The following is a 22,577-nucleotide window of genomic DNA, read 5'->3' as shown; positions in this document are numbered from 1 at the left end:
GGATGTCCACATGATAGGACATCAGGTCCGATCACAAAGTTTCAGATTCCAGCGGAATCGGACAATAACTCCCGATCAGGACTCGAATATATGTATATACAGTTGAAGCCAGAATTATTCGCCCCCTGTTTATTTTTCCCCCAATTTCTGTTTAATGGAGAGCAGATTTTTTTCAACACATTTCTGATCATAACAGTGTTAATAACTCATCTCTAATAATTGATTTATTTTAATCTTTGTCATGATGACAGCATAATATTTGACTAGATATTCTTCAAGACGCTTCTATACAGCTTAAAGTGACGTTTAAAGGCTTCACTAGGTTAATTAGGTTAACCAGGCAGGTTAGGGGGTTAATTCGGCAAGTTATTGTATAATGATGGTTTGTAGACTCTCGAAAAAAAAAATATAGCTTAAAGGGGCTAATAATATTGACCTTACAATGGTGTATAAAAGATTAAAAACTGGTTTTATTCTATCCAAAATAAAGCAAGTATCCAAAATAAAGCAAGTAAGACTTTCTCCAGAAGAAAAAATATTATCAGACACACTGTGAACATTTCCTTGCTCTGTTAAACATCATTTGGGAAATATTAAAAAATAAATTCAAAGGGGGGCTGATAATTCTGACTTCAACTGTGTGTGTGTGTGTGTGTGTGTGTGTGTGTGTATAACACATCTATAGTTATGAGGTGGCACACAGTTAGAACTCTTTCTTGACTTCACACAGAAGCAGCAACACGTGCGGCATGACATCACTTTGTTGCAGACACGCTATTGGTTAAATCTCAGCAAAGTAGAACACAGGAGCAGCTTAAAGCAGTAGAGCGCGAGTGTGTCTGCCGTCTGGAGGTATTATAAAGCTGATGACGACAACATTGCCATAGCAAACTTTGAGATTTGTAAACTTGTGATTGCCTGTCGGGTATTTTAAGCTGAGATGCTGTTTGTTTCTATATTAGTTTTTTTATATATTTACTGTCACACTAAAGTCTAAAAGTGAAGAATTGATGTTATTCATTACTTGATTATTCAAGCTTCCTCACAGAAGTGCTCTGTTTATTAACAGAGTTGTTGAATATTAAAATAAGGTGAATTCAATAAAACATAAGGAATATCCCCGACCGGTTTCTTCTTCTTTATTCTTTATGTATTATAGAAGTATCAGATCAGGTTTTGTTATTGGCAGATACTCAAAATCAAATGACTCTGATGCAAAAAAACAAAAAAAAAAACAAAAAAAAAACCTGATTGGGACATTCCTAATGAACAACTCTTGGATAAAGCCAGACTTAAAATGATTGCATGATTTTGTTGACATATTAAAGTTAAATGTTTTTACAAAGGGGATTATATATATATATATATATATATATATATATATATATATATATATATATATATATATAGTAGAGCTGCACGATTCTGTCTAAAATGAGAATCGCAATTTTTTGGCTTAAAATAAAGATCACGATTTTCTCACGATTCTGTAGATGTAAAATAAAGGTAAACATGCATATGGCACAGCATCGATAATAATATTATGTGCAGGTCTACTGGTTTCTATAAATAATTCTATTCTACTTATAATAATTCTGATGTTGAATTATTATGTTTGAGATATATTCTTGCAATCGGTCATATTAGACAATTTAATTCACTGGTAAAATCAGACATTTGCCATTATCAGATTATATTCAGCAATATATAGGCTAGAGTAGTTATACTGACACTGTAAACATTTATTTTCATGCACAACTGTGTGTTCACTATGACAGAAAAAACATATCAAACGCTTGTCATAATCATAACTCTAAAATGCGATATGATCATTTAAATGAAGTGCACACTTTCGGTTTCATTTTGACTGCTAATCGCTTGTTCATACTTCGCGTGCGGCTCCCAAACGATCACTCTGTGCCACAGACAGAATATTATTTACAACTGTATTACCTGATACTCGCAACATATGCAGGTTCTGCTCACTAAAGTAGACGCGCACGCATCTATCATTAAGTAGAGCGTTTGTCCTCTCTGTGATAACAGCTCATGGTCAGCAGCTCACGTCACGTGTGATTTCCCGGCCGCGAAAACATCATCATATGATCCATATAGGTAACCACATTGCTTCTTCCAGACCCTTTCATCTTCAGGATGTCGTTTGTTATTATGGAGGTGGGGCTGATGTATCAGAGAATTACATTATTGACTTTTTTATTTTGTATGGAAAATATTTTATCCATAAACAAAAATTCTCCAGTTCGCAGCCTTCTTTTTCACATTTTTTAATAGAAATTGATGTTTGTATTAAATCTCTAAGATTAGTCAATAATCAGAAAAGTGATAGATTTTTAGTTTTTTTATGATAAATATTTTGGAAACAGCACGGATACATAAGTCCTCCTTTCCTCTTGCTGTGTTTGTTTTATGTATATGTTTAATCTTATTTATTTATTTTTTTCTTTCTTTTCTCTCTTTTGTTTCTCTTTTTATTTAATTTTTAATGTTTATATTATTTATGCTGATCTGTTATTGTCATTGTGTTCTTTTGTGTAAATTGAATTTTGTATGTTTGTTACTGAAGTCAATAAAAATTAAAAATAAAATAAAAAACATCATCGTATGAAGACAAAAAATACATTTTTAGGTGAATTATACCTTATAAATACAGTATGTGACTCATTCAACATCATTTGGAGGTGTCAATGTCATTGGGCAACATGTGTGAAACAATGAAAAGACTCGTGCAGCCGCCTTTTCTTCTCTTGAAAATTGAACTTGAAAATATGATTGACAGAATTGTAGAAATGCTGGATTAAGATCGTCTAGGGGGTCGAATCGAGATCACCATCTATTAACGATTAATTGTGCAGCTCTAATATATATATATAGAGCGAGAGCACCACAAGTGTTCTGTGAGTACATTGAGTTTATTTTTTTATTTTAAAAAATGTATTACATTTTTTTATCTATATATTTATAGTAATAAAAAAATAATTTAAAAAAATGCAAAATTTTAGAAAAAAAAATAAATTTAAATAAATATATGTTGGAGTCAGACACAATATTCATTCTGTCTCCACTGCAGCAGGACTTTATATGCCATACTGGACATTACTTCTGTTCAGTGACAAGACTTTAGTCTAAGCAGAGTCAGAGCTTACTATCCTGATGGCATTATTAATAATCAAGGCATGATCATATTTTATTGTGCTTAAATAAGCATCACCTAGAGGCATTTGCCTTTCATGCAAACCACTTCTGATACCAAATGATCAACTAACAGTCAACTTATTATTCGTGTTCCTAAAACGTGGATAGGCCACAAGACTTTTGTCAGGTAGTGTAGTAGTTAGGGCCACCTAATATAAAGTAGGACACTTTTTTTTTTTTTTGTCAGTCAGGCTTCTCTTCTGGTCCACGCTGGAGTTTTTTTGGCAAGAATACACTACGCTGGGGAGCAGATTTAATGCCAAATGTCAAATTTCCGGCTAAGCAGACGAATAAATCACACACAGATCAGTCCAGTGCATGTCTGAAACCCTGCACAGAGAGGCTGCGATTTCAGCCACGTGACTAAAGAGACGGTCAAAGCAATGTTCAGCTCACCCACACACTGTCTGTCACAGCGACTGATGATTATTCCACACACACACACACACGCACACACTCCGCTTCTGTTCATAACTCTGACTTCAGCATCATGGCACATATTTAAAAAGCACTGTGCAGCTGAGAGTTGAGCTGTGTTCATTTTCTTTATTGTGAAGACTACAGATACAGTTGAAGTCAGAATTATTAGCCCCCCTGAATTATTAGCACCCCTGTTTATTTTTTTCCCCACTTTCTGTTTAACGGAGGGAAGATTGTTTCAGCACATTTCTAAACATAATAGTTTTAAAAACTTATTTCTGATAACTAATTTGTTTTATTTTTGCCATGATGACAGTAAATAATATTTTACTAGATATTTTTCAAGACACTTCTATACAGCTTAAAGTGACATTTAAAGGCTTAATTAATTAGGTTAACTAGGCAGGTTAGGGTAATTAGACAAGTTATTGTATAACAGTGGTTTGTTCTGTAGATTATCAAAAAAAATAGCTTAAAGGGGCTAATAATATTGTCCCAAAAATAGTGTTTAAAAAATTTAAATTAAACTGCTTTTATTCTAGCTAAAATAAAACAAATAAGACTTTCTCCAGAAGAAAAAATATTATCAAACATACTGTGAACATTTCCCTGCTCTGTTAAACATCATTTGGGAAATATTAATTAATTTATTTTTTTTTAATCAAAAGGGGGCTAATAATTCTGACTTCAACTGTATATATATTGGCCTGTTGAAGTCAAAATTATTAGTCTTTTTTTGTCTTTCAAATATTTAGAAAATTATGTTTAACAGATTCAGCTATTTTTCACAGTGTCTGATAATATTTTTTCTTCTGGAGAAAGTCTTACTTGTTTTATTTCGACTAGAATAAAAGCAGTTTTTAATTTTTTAAACACCATTTTAAGGTCAATATTATTAGCCCCTTAAGCAATATTAGCAGGGCTTTACATTAACACCCGCCAACCCGCCAAATGCGGGTAGATTTCAGCTTTGGCGGGTTGGACAGCCGCTCCCACTAGCCACTTTGGCAGGTTGGAAATAATTTTTACATTGTAGTTTTCTTAAAGCAGAGTTTGACAATAAGGATGGCCCAATATGCGTGCAAATTTGATCTTTTAATCGAGTAACAGCACGACAGAAAACAATAACTGTTCGCGCGAGACAAAGCAGGTGAATATCGTAAGAGAGGATGATTACTCGCGCGCATCACATCACCTGTTAAAAGCGCGCGCGGTCCTGTTTACTTGCGCTTTTTTTCCGTTCACTTGCGATCTGTTCTCTTTGAAAAAGACCAGACAAAAAATGATGCTATATATATATATACTTACATACATACATACATATATATATATATATATATATATATATATATATATATATATATATATATATATATATATATATATATATATATACTTACACATATATATATATATACTTACACATATATATATATATATATATATATATATATATATATATATATATATATATATATATATATATATATATATATATATATATATACACACATATATACACACACATATATACATTTTATTATATATATATATATATATATATATATATATTTTTTTTTTTTCCCTCATATCTATCTCTTCCATAAATCAGAAAATAATTCATTTATTTTCTTTTCGGCTTAGTCCTTTTATTATTCTGGGGTCGCCACAGCGGGATAAACCGCCAACTTATCCAGCATATCTTTTACACAGTGGATGCCTTTCCAGCTCCAACCCATCACTGGAAAACACCCATACACACTCATTCACACACAAATACACTAAGGACAATTTAGCCTACCCAATTCACATAGCGCATGTGTTCAGAGAACATGCAAACTCCACACAGAAATGGCAACTGACCCTGCCGAGGCTCAAGCCAGTGACCTTCTTGCTGTGAGGCAGTTATGCTACCCACTGCGTCACCGTGAAAATCCATATCCTGAAAATAAATGTAATAAACTATGTAATAAAAAAAAAAAAACATACACGTTATGAAAAAAAAACCTTCAATAAACTCCTTCAGGATATCGATTAGAGTAAAACTATCATTAAGATCTGCTGAAGTGGACAGAAGCCTTTAAAAAGTAAATAATAAAATGCAATATAATAAACATTACAGTGCATTTTAATCAGATTTCATCCTGCAACACTCAAGAACATTATACAAGAAGCCAAACCATCCTAAAATATGACATCTATACGCTTTTAGGGGTGCAATTACTTTTGCATGTTTTTAAAAAAACTCTAAATTAATTGCTAAACGCTGCTGCATTGGTTTCACAGTAAATAATACACCCTAGAGTCAACTGTCTAACAGAAAATAATAATTTGCACCAGGCATTAAATATGCAAATGATGCTCTGAATTCCCCTATATTCCACCATGCATGTGCCCTTAACAGTGAGCCACCCTAAGATCCTCTCTGCGCCCGTCCGGACGCCTTTTTTGGAAGCATCACACGCTGCAGTAAGCAAACACAAATCTGCCATATCCCACTAGAATATTCCATAAGCTGCTACATCTCATATACATCACCAAAAGCCTTCCGTATGGAGGTGAAAGCATGAATTATGAATTATTACAGACCCGAGAGTGAAGTTGCATCTCTGCCAGAGCTCACAGTGTCCTGCATCTGATCTGCATGTGCTCAAGCCTGTGTTTATTCTTACATAAGGGCAGAAAAACAACACTACGGCGCGCGCACGCGTGTGTGTGTGTGTGTGTGTGTGTGTGTGTGTGTGTGTTTGTGTGTGTGTGTGACAAACCCCGCCCTCTGTTGACCAGGAGGATCATTATTACAAATAAACACAAATCACTTGCTTTTACAGTCAGCATGAGGAGCCCTGAAATTAAAGAAGCCGACACAATAATGCTCCAAAACGATAACAGCGATCACACAATAATGAAGGCATAGATAACATTAATAATAATATATAATAATAACAACAACAATATGAATAATACATTTGATAATGCTAGGATATTTATTCATTTTCTTTTCAGCTTAGTCCCTTTATTAATCAGGGGTCGCCACAGCGGAATGAATCGCCAACTTTTCCAGTGTATGTTTTACGCAGCGGATGCCCTTCCAGCTGCAACCAATCACTGAGAAACATCTATACACACACTCATTCACACACATACACTATGGACAATTTAGCCTACTTAATTCCCCTATAGCACATGTGTTTAGACTGTGGGGGAAACCGGAGCACCCGGAGGAAACCCACAGCAATACAGGGAGAACATGCAAACTCCACACAGAAACACCAACTGACCCAGCTGAGGCTCGAACCAGTGACCTTCTTGCTGTGAGGCAACAGTGCTACCCACTGCGCCTCCATGCAGCCCTATGCTGGGATATTATTATAGTTTTTAATAACGAGTTTGTTTTAATAATTTGTGTGTGTGTCTCTTTGTGCGCATGCATGTAATTAATTGTATTATTTTTGTTTCAGTTTTAGTTATTTTAGTACATTAATAATAAAAAAATATATTAAAATGACTAAAACTGAAACATTATACAATTGTTGACACACAAAACACAAAAAATAATATGTATTCATTTATACAGACAGACAGACAGACAGACAGACAGACAGACAGACAGACAGACAGACAGACAGACAGACAGACAGACAGACAGACAGACAGACAGACAGACAGACAGACAGACAGACAGATAGATAGATAGATAGATAGATAGATAGATAGATAGATAGATAGATAGATAGATAGATAGATAGATAGATAAATAGATAGACATTTAAAACAACTTGGAATATAAATATATATACACATACTTGAAAGCTAAAAAACAAACTTGCCACTGAATCTTTCGTGCATTAAACCACTCAGAGTCTCATATGATTAAAAACGATCCTCCTCCAATCGGCCTCTTTACTCTCTCTTTACTTTACTTTCACTCTTTACTCCTTTACTTTGGTGGAGTGAGGAAACGGTGGAAACTCACTCCACTGAACACATCCATTAACTCACATGTTTAATTTCCTTTAGTTAAACACAAAGAGTTGATTCAAATCTATTTCTTAATTTAGTTCTGACCTCCAGCAAAGGAATAAATGAGCAACAATAATAAAGTATGGTCAGAAAACTGAGATATTTCAAACACACGTCCTGTTCTTATGCCCCATATGGTGATGCAGACATCGCCAAGACCCCACAGCTGGACACATCTACACTTGTTTATATTAAAACGAATATAAATCTGCAGATCATAAATAATACTGCTAATAATACTCACATTATACAGATGCAGATCATCATGAATGAACTGAAGAAGCCCCCCGAGGTGATAAAGGCATGGAGGCAGTGCTGTTTATATTGATGTAGAAAATAATATTGTTTGTAATATTTTAATCCCTTAATTGTTTTCATCTGTAAAGATATTAGTGTGCTGCTGTTCATCCTGTGTGTGTTCAGCAGTGTTTGGACCTGCATAGGCGCATAACTAACGCGCTCTGCTGGACTTTAGAGCAGCTTTTAGTTGATCAATGGTGCTGTTGGTCTATTTCAGTTCCTCAAAATAGCAACACGCCAACAATGCGCCTTATTGCAGCAGGTGTATGATAGGGCCCTACATGTTTGAAGCTTAACACAGTTGTTTAGTCTAAATTAGAATTAACTGGATCTGAAAATTATATTTTACCTGTTTTTTTTAATATCTTTAAATTAATAAATGATTTAAAATAATTTTAAAAATAGATTTTTTTCAAGGCAAATGTTATAGGTAATATTATTATTAATATTTTTTTTACATTATTGTGCAGCTCTAAAATATAACAAAATAAAATGCAGATTTAGCTATAGAAATATGATTTTGCATGACTTTCAGTCACTATGAAGACCAATAACCTTAGAATAAAAATAAAAATACTTGTATTGATGCTGAACATTAGCATAACACATGTGATAAAAAACAATTCTGCATTGAAAAATTACATTTTTTCGAAACAAAAACTGTACAAAAGATAAATAAAGCACCCTGAATTTCAATATCTGCAACAGACAAAAAAAAAAAAAACAATTAAAAAGGCCTAATATTTCAGGCCAATTACAAAAATAAGTGCACTAGACAGAAAGCATGAATCCCCACCAACGCAAAACTCCCTCATATCTTATTTTCAGAAGCAGATATAATAATATTAATCCTGGTGTTCTCCATCAGTGCTCTCAAAGAATAAAAATAAGCCAGAAAAAGGCATCAAAGTGCACAGAGGGGTTTTCTGCTGTGAGCTCAGACCCTCAGATCTCCCGTCAGTAGTGCAGAAATAAAGCAGCATTAGTATCTTTCACCTGTTTGTCACTTCAGAAAGCTGACGCACGACTCCAGCATGTGAATGTTCAGTGTTCACCCTGACAGCGCAGCATGAAGCCTCTTCTCTTATAGTTAACCCTTGGTGGCTGTTTTTAACTTCATTGACTTCCATTATAATCATATTTTTTGATTGCCAAGCCATGGCATTCTTGATTGCTGCTGGTTCTCCCTGTTGGGATTAAGGCCCCGTTTACACTAATGCGTTTTAGTTTGAAAATGCATCGTTTTGCTACGGTTACGCCATCCGTCCACACTACGCCAGAGTTTTCGAGCGCCGAAAGCGGAGCGTTTTGGAAACGCTGGAGAGGCTGTTTTCATTCTGAAACGCTGCTGCTCCGTCTCAGTGTGGATGGGGGAAAACGGAGACATCTGAAAACAGAGGCGGGGCTGCAGACATTCGTCTCTCTGATTGGGGCTTTTCCTCAATATTAAGTAGTCTACACACACACAGTCGCGTCCTCTCCTTGTAAGTTCAGACTTCGCAAGTTTGATAAGGAAAACAAACTCCCGAGGACACATCGGTAAATCTTCAAAGGGAACAGAGTACTGTATAACCTCATTCACTTCATCCTGGCTACATTGTTTCACTTTCTTAACAATAAATTAAAAACATGAAGGAGCTGCTGTTTTCATTTTGATATTAACAACTTAACAGACAGCAGAAATGTTGAGGCGTTGTGCTGCATATATGAGTGTCATCTTCACTGTGTGCATATTCACAACAAAACAGAGCCTATAACAACACTGTCTCCTTTCATTTTCATTGAAATTATGAAACATGCCCTCGCTTTTGCTAAATATCGGTGTTATTAATCAATAATGGCCATTATAAAAGTATAACGTACAATAAGTTTTTACATTATAGAGAATAAAGGCAAGCGATCAGTCAATATACAGAATGTACGTGGCTACACTAATTATTAACTTATCTTTGCGCTCAAGGCAAAACACGTTACCAGAGAACAAGTAATAGATTTAAAAGACCAAAGTCGGGGAATATGTCGTTAGTTAAAGACAACAAGATGAAATAAATATCACGTTTAACAAATACAGTGAGCTTAGATCCAGCGGGAGATCCTTGATGAACACCCCGACGAGCACAGCTCTCATCTGGGTAGATATGCTGCAGCGCATGCCAGAGAGTGTGTATGTGTGTGTGTGTGTGTGTGTGGTCACGTGATGTGCGTTGTTGGAATGATGATTCATTTGTTTCATTTAAAATTAACCGCACTTAATGAGACACGATGTTTACAGCACAAGTCTATTCTTGGTTTAATTTTGGAGACCACCACTTGGAGATCATCCTCTGTGTTCGGTCATAGCCTGCTTCAAAGTATGTGAGTGCATTGTACCGTAAAATTTGCTAAAAGACTGATAGCTCCGCCCTAAATTACTGTTATCTCCAATCTAAAGGACTGATAGCTCCGCCCTAAATGACTGTTATCCCCACCCTAAAGGACTGATAGCTCCGCCCTAAATGACTGTTATATCCACCCTAAAGGACTGATAGCTCCGCCCTAAATGACTGTTATCCCCACCCAAAAGGACTGATAGCTCCGCCCTAAATGACTGTTATATCCACCCTAAAGGACTGATAGCTTCGCCCTAAATGACTGTTATCTCCAATCTAAAGGACTGATAGCTCCGCCCTAAATGACTGTTATCTCCACCCTAAAGGACTGATAGCTCCGCCCTAAATGACTGTTATCTCCAATCTAAAGGACTGATAGCTCCGCCCTAAATGACTGTTATCTCCACCCTAAAGGAGTGGTTTTTGCTGATGAGGGAAAGATGGTCAATAGTGAGCTTTGATGACACGTACAAAGGGAGAATGTTGATCAAAGTGTTCCTGCAGACAAGTCAAGTCTGATTACAGCAAACACAATTAATTCATGTTGACCATTAGAGGCTGGAGGCTGGGGTTAAACCCCTCAGAAAAGTCATTTTTGCAGAATAGGTGCCCTTTAAGTCGCCCGTCCCTAGTGATGAAGTAGTACGGAGTGGAAGACTGCTAAATGCACAATTTACTCACTTAACGTAGCAATCTCGGGCCTCTCTAGACAGCGACATCTCCCAGCCATTGGGAGGGCCCTGAGCGGGAGCCCAACCCCCGGGGGCCGGCGGTGGACAGCAGGGGGATTTGGTCCTGTGACTGTAAAAATAAATAAATAAATAAATAAATAAATATACTGATCAAAAGAAACACCCAGAGACATTTCAAATCAAGTTCACTGATTTTGTTTAATTCAAATCAAGTTTATTTGCATAGCAATTGATTAATGTTCCAAAGCAGCTCTAGGTGCACATTGATCAGAATTAGTTACCATAACTTTATTAGGAACTAATAACATTGACTAATCAACTATTAGCTGATTAACAGTTAAAGTTATTATACATAAGCACAGTTAACCTGCAGTTATACAGTATATGGGTGATGTCTATGTGTTCAATGAAGTGTATTTGTGTATTGTTTAAAGTTGACCTCGACTAAAGGTTTTCATGGTGGACTAGTAGCTGTTCATTTTAAAACAAGCGTGTCAAACTCCTGTTTCAGTTCTGCACAATTTAGATTTACCCATAATTAAACACACCTGACTAAACTAATGGAGTCCTTTAAGCTTGAAACCTGCAGGTAATGGCCCATTTCCACTGAGTGGTACAGTATAGTACGGTACGGGTTACTTTTATCCTTTATGCGTTTTCACTGCCAAAAGGGTACCAATGGTAGTCAAAGTTACAGCCGACATCATTCTTGCTCGAGGAAATGTCACAGTAAAGCCGCAAGGGTCGTTCACATATCATATGAGAAGCACTTCTCACAAAACAGATGCTTTATACACATACATACTTGCGTATAAATGTTCATTACTAACCTTTCTATAAACATGATTCGATTATAACCGCAGATCAATGACAGTGTGAAATAGCCTACTGTAACGTCTGCAATTATATACAATAAATAAATAAATGAACATATATGAACACACACAGCCCCTTACAGTCTCCGATATTTTACTAATTACAGAAGAACTACACACACCAGACATTTAGTCCTTATTTGGGTTCAAAAACAACACACAACATATAGCCCACAGTCACTGCAAACCTCTCATCTGTGTCTTTAATCTTCAGCAGCGCACGTAACCTCTGTTACAAAGTAATCCTGAGTTCATAATAATAGTCTACTGGGGCACAGCACCCACTCCAAATAAAAAATTTATTTAAACAAATGAATGAATGAATGAATGAATGAATAAATATATATAAATATATAAATATATATATACATATATACATATATATACACACACACACACACACACACACACACACACACACACACATATATATATATATATATATATATATATATATATATATATATATATATATATATATATATATATATATATATATATATATATATATATATATATATATATTTAAATAAATAAATACATAAATAAAAATAATAAAGTAAATATTAAACAAACAAAAATAAAGTAAATAATAAATAAACGTAGATAAATAAATAAACAAACAAAAAATAAATAAAGTAAATAAATTAATAAAGTAAATAAACAAAAAAACACAAATAAATAAATAAATACTTATGCACATATAAATATACATACATATATATATATATATATACCTAAATACACACACACACACATATATTTCATGCAAATTGCTAGAGTTTGAAAATCTGAACCAATCAGAAGCCTGCTTTTGTGGGGGCGTGATTGTGACGTAGCGCCTGTTGTTGGTGTCCGGGGAAAATCCAACAGCTGACATCAACAACGGTTGATCAAACTGGGCTCGGCTCAGTCACAAACACCTCTGAAAGGATCTAGTGGACTTATCGTATCGTATCGTATCGACGCTGTTTATAGCCTTTGTAAAGCACATAAACACTGTTATTGTCTCAATAAATTCCATGTTAGTCATTCTGCAACGAAGCTACAGTCACCGGGCAGACAGAAGCCCTGTCTGTCAGGCAAATCTGCGTCTGGTCTGAAGTGAGGTTTTCACGCACGAAGGAAGCGAGTGAACTTAAATGTTCACGCGTCTGTTAATCCGTGAATATCGCGATTTATGCGCGCGTTCCACGTCTGGTGTGAGCACACCATTAAAATGTGTAATGTCTTTTTTGTGTATTTAAAAATGCAGCTTCGTTTGTTTTAATTTTTCTGCTCGTGACGTTTCTCTGCAAACCAACAGCTTTCAGCTGCGCATCTTGCTCCATCTTTTGTTGTGCTAAGGACCCTTTTGAAAGGGTACCCAAAAAGTGGCACGGTACGGTTTGCTTTTTGATACTTTTTGACAGTGGAAACGACCAAAAAAGCATACTGAAGCATACTGTACCACTCAGTGGAAACGGGCCATAAGTGTATCAAATAAGGGTCTTAACTAAATTCTGCAGGGCGGCAATCCTCCAGGAACTGAGTTTGACACCCCTGTTAAACCATTAGTTAAAAACACACCATTTAGATAGTAAAAATTAGGGAAGCACTGAGATTAAAATTCTAGGCTATAACCGAAAATTCTGAATGCACTTGGTTGAAAATCATAACTGCTTTGTGAAAACAAATTATCATCTTTTTTTCATTCATTCATTCATTCATTCATTCTTCTTTGGCTTGACCCCTTATTCATCACAGGATTCCACAGCGGAATGAATCACCAACTATTCTGGTATAGTTACACAGCGAATGCCTAGTAAACACCCATACACACTCAAACACTATGGCCGATTTAGTTAATCAATTCCCTTATAGTGCATGTGTTTGGACTGTGGGGAAACTGGAGCACCCGGAGGAAACCCACGCCAACACGCCAACATGCAAACTCCACACAGAAATGCCAAGTGACCCAGCCAGGACTTAAACCAGCGACGTTCTTGCTGTGAGGCCACAGTGCCAACCACTGAGCCACCGTGCTGCCATAGTCAGTGAGCATTAATGTAAAAGACATTCATTCTCTCTCTAAAGCTGCCAAAACACAGTCTGGGCTTCATCTGAGACTCTCATTTAATTGCATGTATTACATAAGGCGGTCATGCAAGCCTCAGGATGGTCCTGTTTCAGTCTTGCAGGTATAAGAGCTGTGAAATCTGTCAAATTCTGACAGGATCAAAGACTCATGCACATACAGTCAACATCATCGAATCGCAGATTACTGAATGTACAGATGAATCACTGGATCAAACACCCACTGACAATCTACAGACGAGGAGGATCACAGCAAAAATGCATCTTAAAGAGGATCTGTTATCCAAAACTTACTTTTTATAAGGTGTGCAAACCAGTGTGTCAGCAGTGTGTGAATATCTCCAGCCTCTAATGATAAACATGAATTAATTGTGTTTGTTATAATCAGACTTGATGAATGAAACGCTTTGATTGACATTCTCCCGCTGTACGTGTCATCAGAGGGGGAAAGCCCCGCCCACTAGTGACCATCTCTCCCTAATTAGCATAAACAGCAGCCCTGAGTGAGAAGCAGCCGTCTGTCCATTAGCCATTAGAGTGTTTGAGCTGCTGAAGATAATGTCAGCATAGACTCAGAGGATGATAGATGTGAAGTTTTAAATGAACAGCGACAGGAGCGACATAGACTGACAAAAGCATCAAGCCAGGCCCGGCGCTAAGGGGGGGCAAAGGGGGGCATTGCCCCCTCATAAAGAATTTGTAAAATAAAAATAAATAGTTCACCGCACAGTCACACTATAAATAATATTTAAATTTATTTATTATCATCATTATTATTATTATTATTATTATTATTATTATTAATAATATGATTACAATTAAGCTAAAATTGACAAAATGCAAAACCCTTTGAATGTTTGCTTTCATTTTGACATTGCTAAAAAGCGCACTTTTACAGTAGTGTAGAGAAACATCCCATTATGTAGCAGCAGTCAAGGTATAACACTTAATAAATGCCTTTTGCATTTAAAGATGATCGGCCTGCGAGGTCAAGTTTGCTGTGTTATAAATGGAATAGGTATATAGTGCTTTGTGTATACGTGCTTAAGTGGATTTACCGCAGATCAACCGAAAAACCTCTCACATGCTGCAGGTAGGCTGAATAATAATATTTTAAAAATATGTAATTTAGGCTAAACTGCTATTTGCTCATGCAAAATTAAACAACATAAAATATATTGTAAACCTATTTTAAGAGCTAAAATACAGTCAGCATATCGAGTTTGTTTTGACTTGTAGCTTATGGCCCTAAAATGAAAATAACCTGCAAACAAGTTATTAAAATAGGCTTAATAAATAAATAAAATGACGGGTAGGCCTAGTCACCTAATGGTTTATGATGGTTTACAAATGACAACCGGACAATATCACGAAAAAAAAACACACACTTATGATAGCCTAATATAAATCTTTATTTTTTAAATTTAAAATAATGAAAAAAGTTATATAGCCTGAGTTGCGTGTTATCCATGCCAAAATGTAAACAATTTTCACGGTAATAACTGTGAATTAGGTATCTTTTTTCGGTATTTTTCTGGCTACACTAATGCATTAAAATGTAACTTAGTAATTGTTTTAAATGACATTAGATTGTAACATTTAGCTTTTTCCTAACACTGATGTCGGTTGGGTAATAGGCTACGTGAAGCGTGATGAGTTGGTTAAGCTGATTTCACTATATTTATTTACCGGTTAAATGAATAGTCTGATCGTGGGTCAGCTTGCATGTGTGGGCATAATTTGACGTCTTTTCCTAAAACTTTAAACATTCATAGGCCTGTTATTTGAAATAAAACAGAGATAAATAAGGAAAATAACATATGATTTAAAGCACTCGTTTGGCACTGAAGCAATGATCCGTCTGAATAAGCGGTATTGTTGCATCACCGTGATTAATAAAATCAGTAATAGCGAAACTGTGCATATTATTATTATTACTATTAAAACGTATAATACTGCCTTAGGTCAGTAACTTAAGCAGTAATGCAAAGTAATAAATAATAAACGTGAATAAATAGCCTAAATGAAAGAAACAAGAGACCAAAATGAGTCACCAGGTCTAGTGCCCCCCTGTGGATTTAAAATGCCCCCTCAGTTCCGACATCCTGGCGCCGGGCCTGCATCAAGCACACACTCACACTGAAGCACACACGCACACAAGAGCACAATCTCATTTGAATTTAAAGCGACAGTCACCAAACGCCACAATTAGGATCAAATCCTTAAAGGGTCAGTGTACACACACACACACACACACACACACTCTAGAGGCAGCAGAGATGCATTTTACATCTTGTAAAAATGGGCATAATGGGTCCTCTTTAAAATGAAAGCAAGGCCCTCGTGTTTAAAGCCTTTTTTCAATGGATAAGTTGGCGGTTCACTCCGCTGTGGCGACCCCGGATTAATAAAGGGACTAAGCCGACAAGAAAATGAATGAATGAATGAATAAGTCCTAAAAAGGAAAGTGCATTAATTATTAACATCTGTCAACAGAGGAGAACCTTTATGTGGCTCCCTGCGGTTTTTGGCCAAAATAAAAGCTTGATAATTAAATAATTAAATCTTGTAACTAAATTTTAAATAAGAGGGCTATAAATATAAGTATTGCACTTCAGAGTTACAATGTCAAATTCTAATATTATGTTTCTTAATATTAATAACAACAACAACAACAACAACATTACTATTACTGTTGTTAATATTAATAATGATAAAATTAATAATAATAATAATAATAATAATAATAAATATCTTCACTGTACTTTCTTAATTTGTTTTAACATATTTAACAATACATTATTATTATTATTATTATTATTATTATTATTATTATTATTATTAAACATTGTGATATTATTAGGCAAAACACTAATAATAATAATAATAATAATAATAATAATAATAATAATAACTATATTCACTGTATTTTTCATATTTAACAATACATTATTATTATTATTTATTAAAATATAACATAATATTTGATTTAATATAAAATAATGATAATTAAATATTATATTTCATTTGAGATTTGTTTTATTTCAGTTAGAATAAAAGCAGTTTTTAATTTTTTAAACATCATTTTAGGGACAAAATTACCCCCTTTACGCTATATTTTTTTCTCAATAATCAACAGAACAAATCACTGTTATACAATAACTTGCCGAATTACCCTAACCTGCCTAGTTAACCTAATTAACCTAGTTAAGCCTTTAAATGTCACTTTAAGCTGTATAGAAGTGTCTTGAAGAACATCTGGTAAAAATATTATTTACAGTCATCAAGGTAAAGATAAAATATATCAGTTATTAGAGATGAGTTATTAAAACTATTATGTTTAGAAATGTGTTGAAAAAATGTGCTCTCCGTTACACAGAAATTGTGGGAAAAATAAACAAGCAGTCTAAAAATTCAATTCAGGGGGGCTAATAATTCTGACTTCAACTGTGTGTGTGTGTGTGTGTGTGTGTGTGTGTGTGTGTGTGTGTGTGTGTGTGTGTGTGTGTGTGTGTGTGTGTGTGTGTGTGTGTGTGTGTGTATATATATATATATATATATATATATATATATATATATATATATATATATATATATATATATATATATATATATATATACATATATATATACACACACACACACACACACACACACACACACACACACACACACACACACACACACACACATACACATACTATAATATAATAATAAAGAATGAAAATGTACAAGCATATAATGTAACTAATCACAGCTTGGTTATATCACCCAGTGCTGTTATGAAATAATATAAAAGCTGCAACCAATTTAAGAAAAAAATAAATTAAATAACTGGATTTTCTGTAATGATATGAGTCAAGAGCAGCAGGATGCAGACAGGAATATGATCTGAAATGAGCTCCAGTCTGTCAGAGATGAAACCAGTAACTCAATTACAGTAATAACACTCAAAGGTTTAAAATGCCATGAAAGAAATCCTCCTGAACAGATCCAGGCATTCAAGAGGAAAAACTTTTGCTAGTCACAAACTCCAGAGAGAATTAAAAAAAAGAAACAAGGTTTCAGACTTGTAAGAGCTGCTTTGCATTCATTATTGAATTGCTGCTTCTGTGCGCTGTGTTTTAATATGCATTAGGCATGCAAGAAAGCACTGAAAACTCCCAAAGTGATGCATTATAAATTAACATTCAGCTGCTTTATATTCAGCCTAATCCCTTATGAAACAATGCTTACATCCGAAAACACGTGTCTGAGTAATAAAATAAAATATATAAAATTCTAAACAAAATAAAATAATAAATTAATTTAAAAAATAAATAAAATAAAAACAAAATAAATTAAAATTAAATTAAATTAAAATAAAATATATTAAAATATATATTTTTTAAATTTAAACAAAATAAAATAATAAATTCATTTTAAAACATATTAAATTAATTAAAACAAATGTAAATAAAATAAAATAAAATAAAATTCATTTATTATCCTTTGTTTAGTTCATTTATGTAACAGCGGTCGCCACAGCGGAACGAACCGTCAACTATTCCAGCATATGTTTTACACAGCTGATGCCATTCCGGCTGCAACCCATGGGAAACACCCACTACAGGCCAAATTAGTTAATCTATTCCCCTAAAGTGCATGTTTTTGGGACTCGGGTGAATGATGTAAAAATTAATGAATAAAGTAAATATAGAACACACGAAGAGATGTATTATAAACAACATTCAACCACTTTATTTTCAGTCTAATCCTGACAGTGAAAACTGAGCAATACTGAGGATGGAAAAGTTTGACTCTTTAGATATTTGAGGACAAGTGAATAAAGTGAGATGATGTTGGAATTATAAAGAAAAGATGCAAGAAATAAACTGAGAACTCTGAGAAAGACATTGAAAACTGAGATGCAAATACTACATTGCAAAATAATGTGTGAAAAATGTGAAAATTGTGAAGCAAAGTTGGAATTCTGAGGTATACTGAAAACTGTAGGATGTAAACTAGAAATGAATGGGAAAACAGAGGAAATGGAGCAATTCTGAGGAAAAAAAAAGTTAAAGAAAATGCAGGAAATAAACTCAGAATGCAGAGAAAAACACTAAATATGAAAATGTAAACAATTTACTATTCTGTGGAAAAAGTAAACGTTTTGAGATTAAGAAAGTAAAAAAGCGACATGTAAACCTGCAACTCTGAAGAACAAAAGTGAAAAGATGAAGATATAAACTCAGAACTCTGGCTAAAACACTGAAAATTGAAACCGTAAACTCAAAATGTACCATTCTGAGGGGAAATAAACACAAATTATGAGATTATGAGAACTGAAACTCCAAATTATGAGGGAAAGGGTGAAGATGTAAAAAAGCTGGAATTCTGAGAAAAACTGAAAACTTTAGGATATAAACTAGGAATTATTGGAAAAACAGCAGAAATGGAGAAATTCTGGAGAAAAGTAGGATTTTTGAGATTTTTGAGAAAAATGAAAAAAAAAGAGATGTAAACTTGTGATTCTGGAGAAAAGTAAAAGACTGAAAACTGAAACCGTAAACTTTGAGATGAAGAGAACTGAGACTTCAAATTATGAGGGAAAGGGTGCAGATGTGAAACAAAGTTGGAATTCTGAGGAAAACTGGAAACTTTAGGATATAAACTAGGAATTATTGAGACAACAGTGGAAATGGCACAATTCTGAAGAAAAATAAAGCAAAACTTGAGCTTTTGAGAAAAAAATAGAACTTTAGGACTTGAAAATGTGAGAAAAAAAAGTAAAAAATAGCCAGATGTAATCTGAGAATTATGAGGGAAACAGTGAGAATGGAGCTTTAGAGTCAGAAATCTGAGAAAAGCACAAAAGATGGAAAATGTCAACTCGAAATTCTGAGGAGAACACTGAATTGTGAAATATTGTGCTTCTCTACTACTAATAGAAATTGAGATTTTTGAGAAAAAGTGAGAACTGTGAGACCCAAAATTATGAGGAAAAAATGTGAAAAAGTTAGAATTCAGTGGAAAACTTTAGGATATAAACTAGGAATTATTGGGACAGCAGTGGAAATTGAGCAATTAAACTAAAGTAATCAATTTGAGATCTGAGAAACAGTGAAATGTGACACTTAAAATTGAGAAAAACAATAAAATATTGCAAGATGTAAACTTAGCATTGAGGAAACCCATGAGAATGAAGATTTAGAGTCAGAAGTCTGAGAAAAATCACAAAAAATAGGAAAATATAAACTCAAAATTCTGAGAAAAACACTGAAAATATGAAAGGGTAAACTCAATGTACTATACAGAGGGGGAAATAAGTAAAGAGGAATTTTGAGATTTTTGAGAAAGTGAGAAAAGTGAGATGATGTAAACCTGCAATCCTGAAGAACAAAAGTCAAAACAAAAGTTGAGTTGAAGAGAACTGAAACTCCAAATTACGAGGGAAAGGGTGAAGATGTGAAACAAAGTTGGAATTCTGAGGAAAACTGGAAACTTTAGGATGTAAACTGGGAATTATTGAGAAAACAGTAGAAATGGAGACATTCTGAAGAAAAATTAAGCAAAATTTTCAAAATTCAAAAAGATTTTGAGAAAAAATATGAACCTTAGGACTTGGAAATGTGAGAAAAAAACCTCCGTGAAGTTGGCACGCCATAAAAACAAATAATCCCCAAAACTATGCCATTCGTTTGTGCTACGTTTGTGCTGATTTGTGCCGCAAAAACGAACGTTTGTGCTGGTTTGGGGTCTGAGATATTAAGCATTATTTTTTTAACCGTGTGACGTCACTTTCCACCCCATGTTGCGCAAATGACTTCAAAACAGCACAGGTCGTTTGTGCTCGATTTGTGCCGTTAAAACGAACACGGTATCTGTTTTCCTCTTTTAGATATAAGCAAAATATTTCAGGAGCCGTGACGTCACTCTCCACCCCAGGTTGTCTAAATCGCACAAAACAGGTGTCATCCGTTAGAGCTGGATTTGTGCTGGTTTGTGCCGTTAAAATAAACAAAAAGTTTATTTTAAAAACCAAAGTGTTTTGATTATGCAATATCTAAACAATACAAACAGATAAAGTGTTTATTTTAGTGGCATAAACCAGCAAAAATCTAGCACTGTGCATTTTAGAGGAAATAATGGGGCGCTGAGTGACGTCGCGGCTCCCGAAATGTTTTGATTAGGCAATATCTAATCAATAAACTTAGATAAAGTGTTTATTTTAACAGCACAAACCAGCACAAATCCAGCACTAATGGATGATACCCGTTTTGTGCGATTTAGACAACCGGGGTGGAGAGTGACGTCACGGCTCCCGCAATATTTTGCTTATATCTAGAGGAAAACAGATACCGTGTTCGTTTTAACAGCACAAACCAGCACAAATCGAGCACAAACGACCTGTGCTGTTTTGTAGTCATTTGCGCAACATGGGGTGGAAAGTGACGTCACACGGTCAAAAAAAATAATGCTTAATATCTCAGACCCCAAACCAGCACAAACGTTCGTTTTTGCAGCACAAATCAGCACAAACGTAGCACAAACGAATGGCATAGTTTTGGAGATTATTTGTTTTTATGGGGTGCCAACTTCACGGAGGTGAGAAACAAAGTGAAAAAATGCAAGATGTGAGCTCAGAATTATGAGGGAAACAGTGAGAATGGAGCTTTAGAGTCAGAAATCTGAGAAAAGCACAAAAGATGGAAAAGGTCAACTCGAAATTCTGAGGAGAACACTGAATTGTGAAATATTGTGCTTCTCTACTACTAAGATTACTACTACTTAAGGAAGAATTGTGAGACCCAAAATTATGAGGAAAAACAAAAAATGAGAAAAATTTTGGAATTCTGAGAAAAGTGGAAAACTTTAGTTAGTTAGCTAGCTAGCTAGCTAGTTAGCTAGTTAGTTAGTTAGTTAGTTAGTTAGTTTATTTATATAGCACATTTTTTTACAACACAACGTTTCCCAAAGTGCTAAACACAATCAACACTAAAAATAAAATCTACATCACATACATAACACTTAAAACATAAGGCAAACCCCTCAACATTAAAAAGGCTCAAATACTAAGGAACAAAGATGGCGTTTCAAACGCTTTTTAAAAACAGAGTTAGAGCGTGTCTGATGTGGGGTGGAAACCCATTCTAGAGTTTTGGGGCGACAACAACAAAGGCCCGATCTCCACTTCGCTTACACTGAGACCTTGGTATAGATCAGGGGTGGCCAACCCTGTTCCTGGAGATCTACCTTCCTGCAGATTTCAGTTGCTACTCATCTTAAACACACCTGAACCAATGAATTAGGACCTGAACACCACGTGATAATTACAGGCAGGTGTGTTTGATATGGGTTGCAACTGAAATCTGCAGGAAGGTGGCTCTCCAGGAACAGGGTTGGCCACCCCTGGTATAGATGGAATAAATTCCTCAGAAGACCTCAGTGACCTACCAGGATTATATACATGTAGCAGGTCTGATAAGTAAGATGGTTCCAGATTGTTTAAGGATTTAAAAACAAAGATTAATAGTTTAAAATCAATCCGTGACCTGACAGGCAGCCGGCCCAGAGAGGAAAGAACTGGGGATGTGTGCTCATACTTGCGAGTCCCTGTCAGAAGTCTC

The 22,577-nt window shown here is 34.9% G+C and overlaps 1 protein-coding gene across 5 annotated transcripts in view; it reads right to left on the bottom strand.

Annotated features, from left to right (window-relative positions):
* Positions 1-22,577, bottom strand: part of frmpd4 (FERM and PDZ domain containing 4) — a 175,563-nt gene that overhangs the window by 76,241 nt on the left and 76,745 nt on the right. For 4 of the 5 annotated variants that reach the window (XM_087266272.1, NM_001440745.1, XM_087266273.1 and 1 more), the window contains 1 exon segment: positions 11,007-11,126. The exons of the other annotated variant lie outside the window; for it this stretch is intronic. In XM_087266272.1, coding sequence (XP_087122398.1) covers positions 11,007-11,126 — 120 coding nt within the window. 5 annotated transcript variants of the gene reach the window in all.

The sequence above is a fragment of the Danio rerio genome, chromosome 9 (genome assembly GCF_052040795.2).
Source record: "Danio rerio strain M-AB ecotype USA chromosome 9, GRCz13ab, whole genome shotgun sequence".
In the NCBI taxonomy this organism is placed as follows: Eukaryota; Metazoa; Chordata; class Actinopteri; order Cypriniformes; family Danionidae; genus Danio; species Danio rerio.
This window is presented reverse-complemented; position numbering and strand designations above follow the sequence as displayed.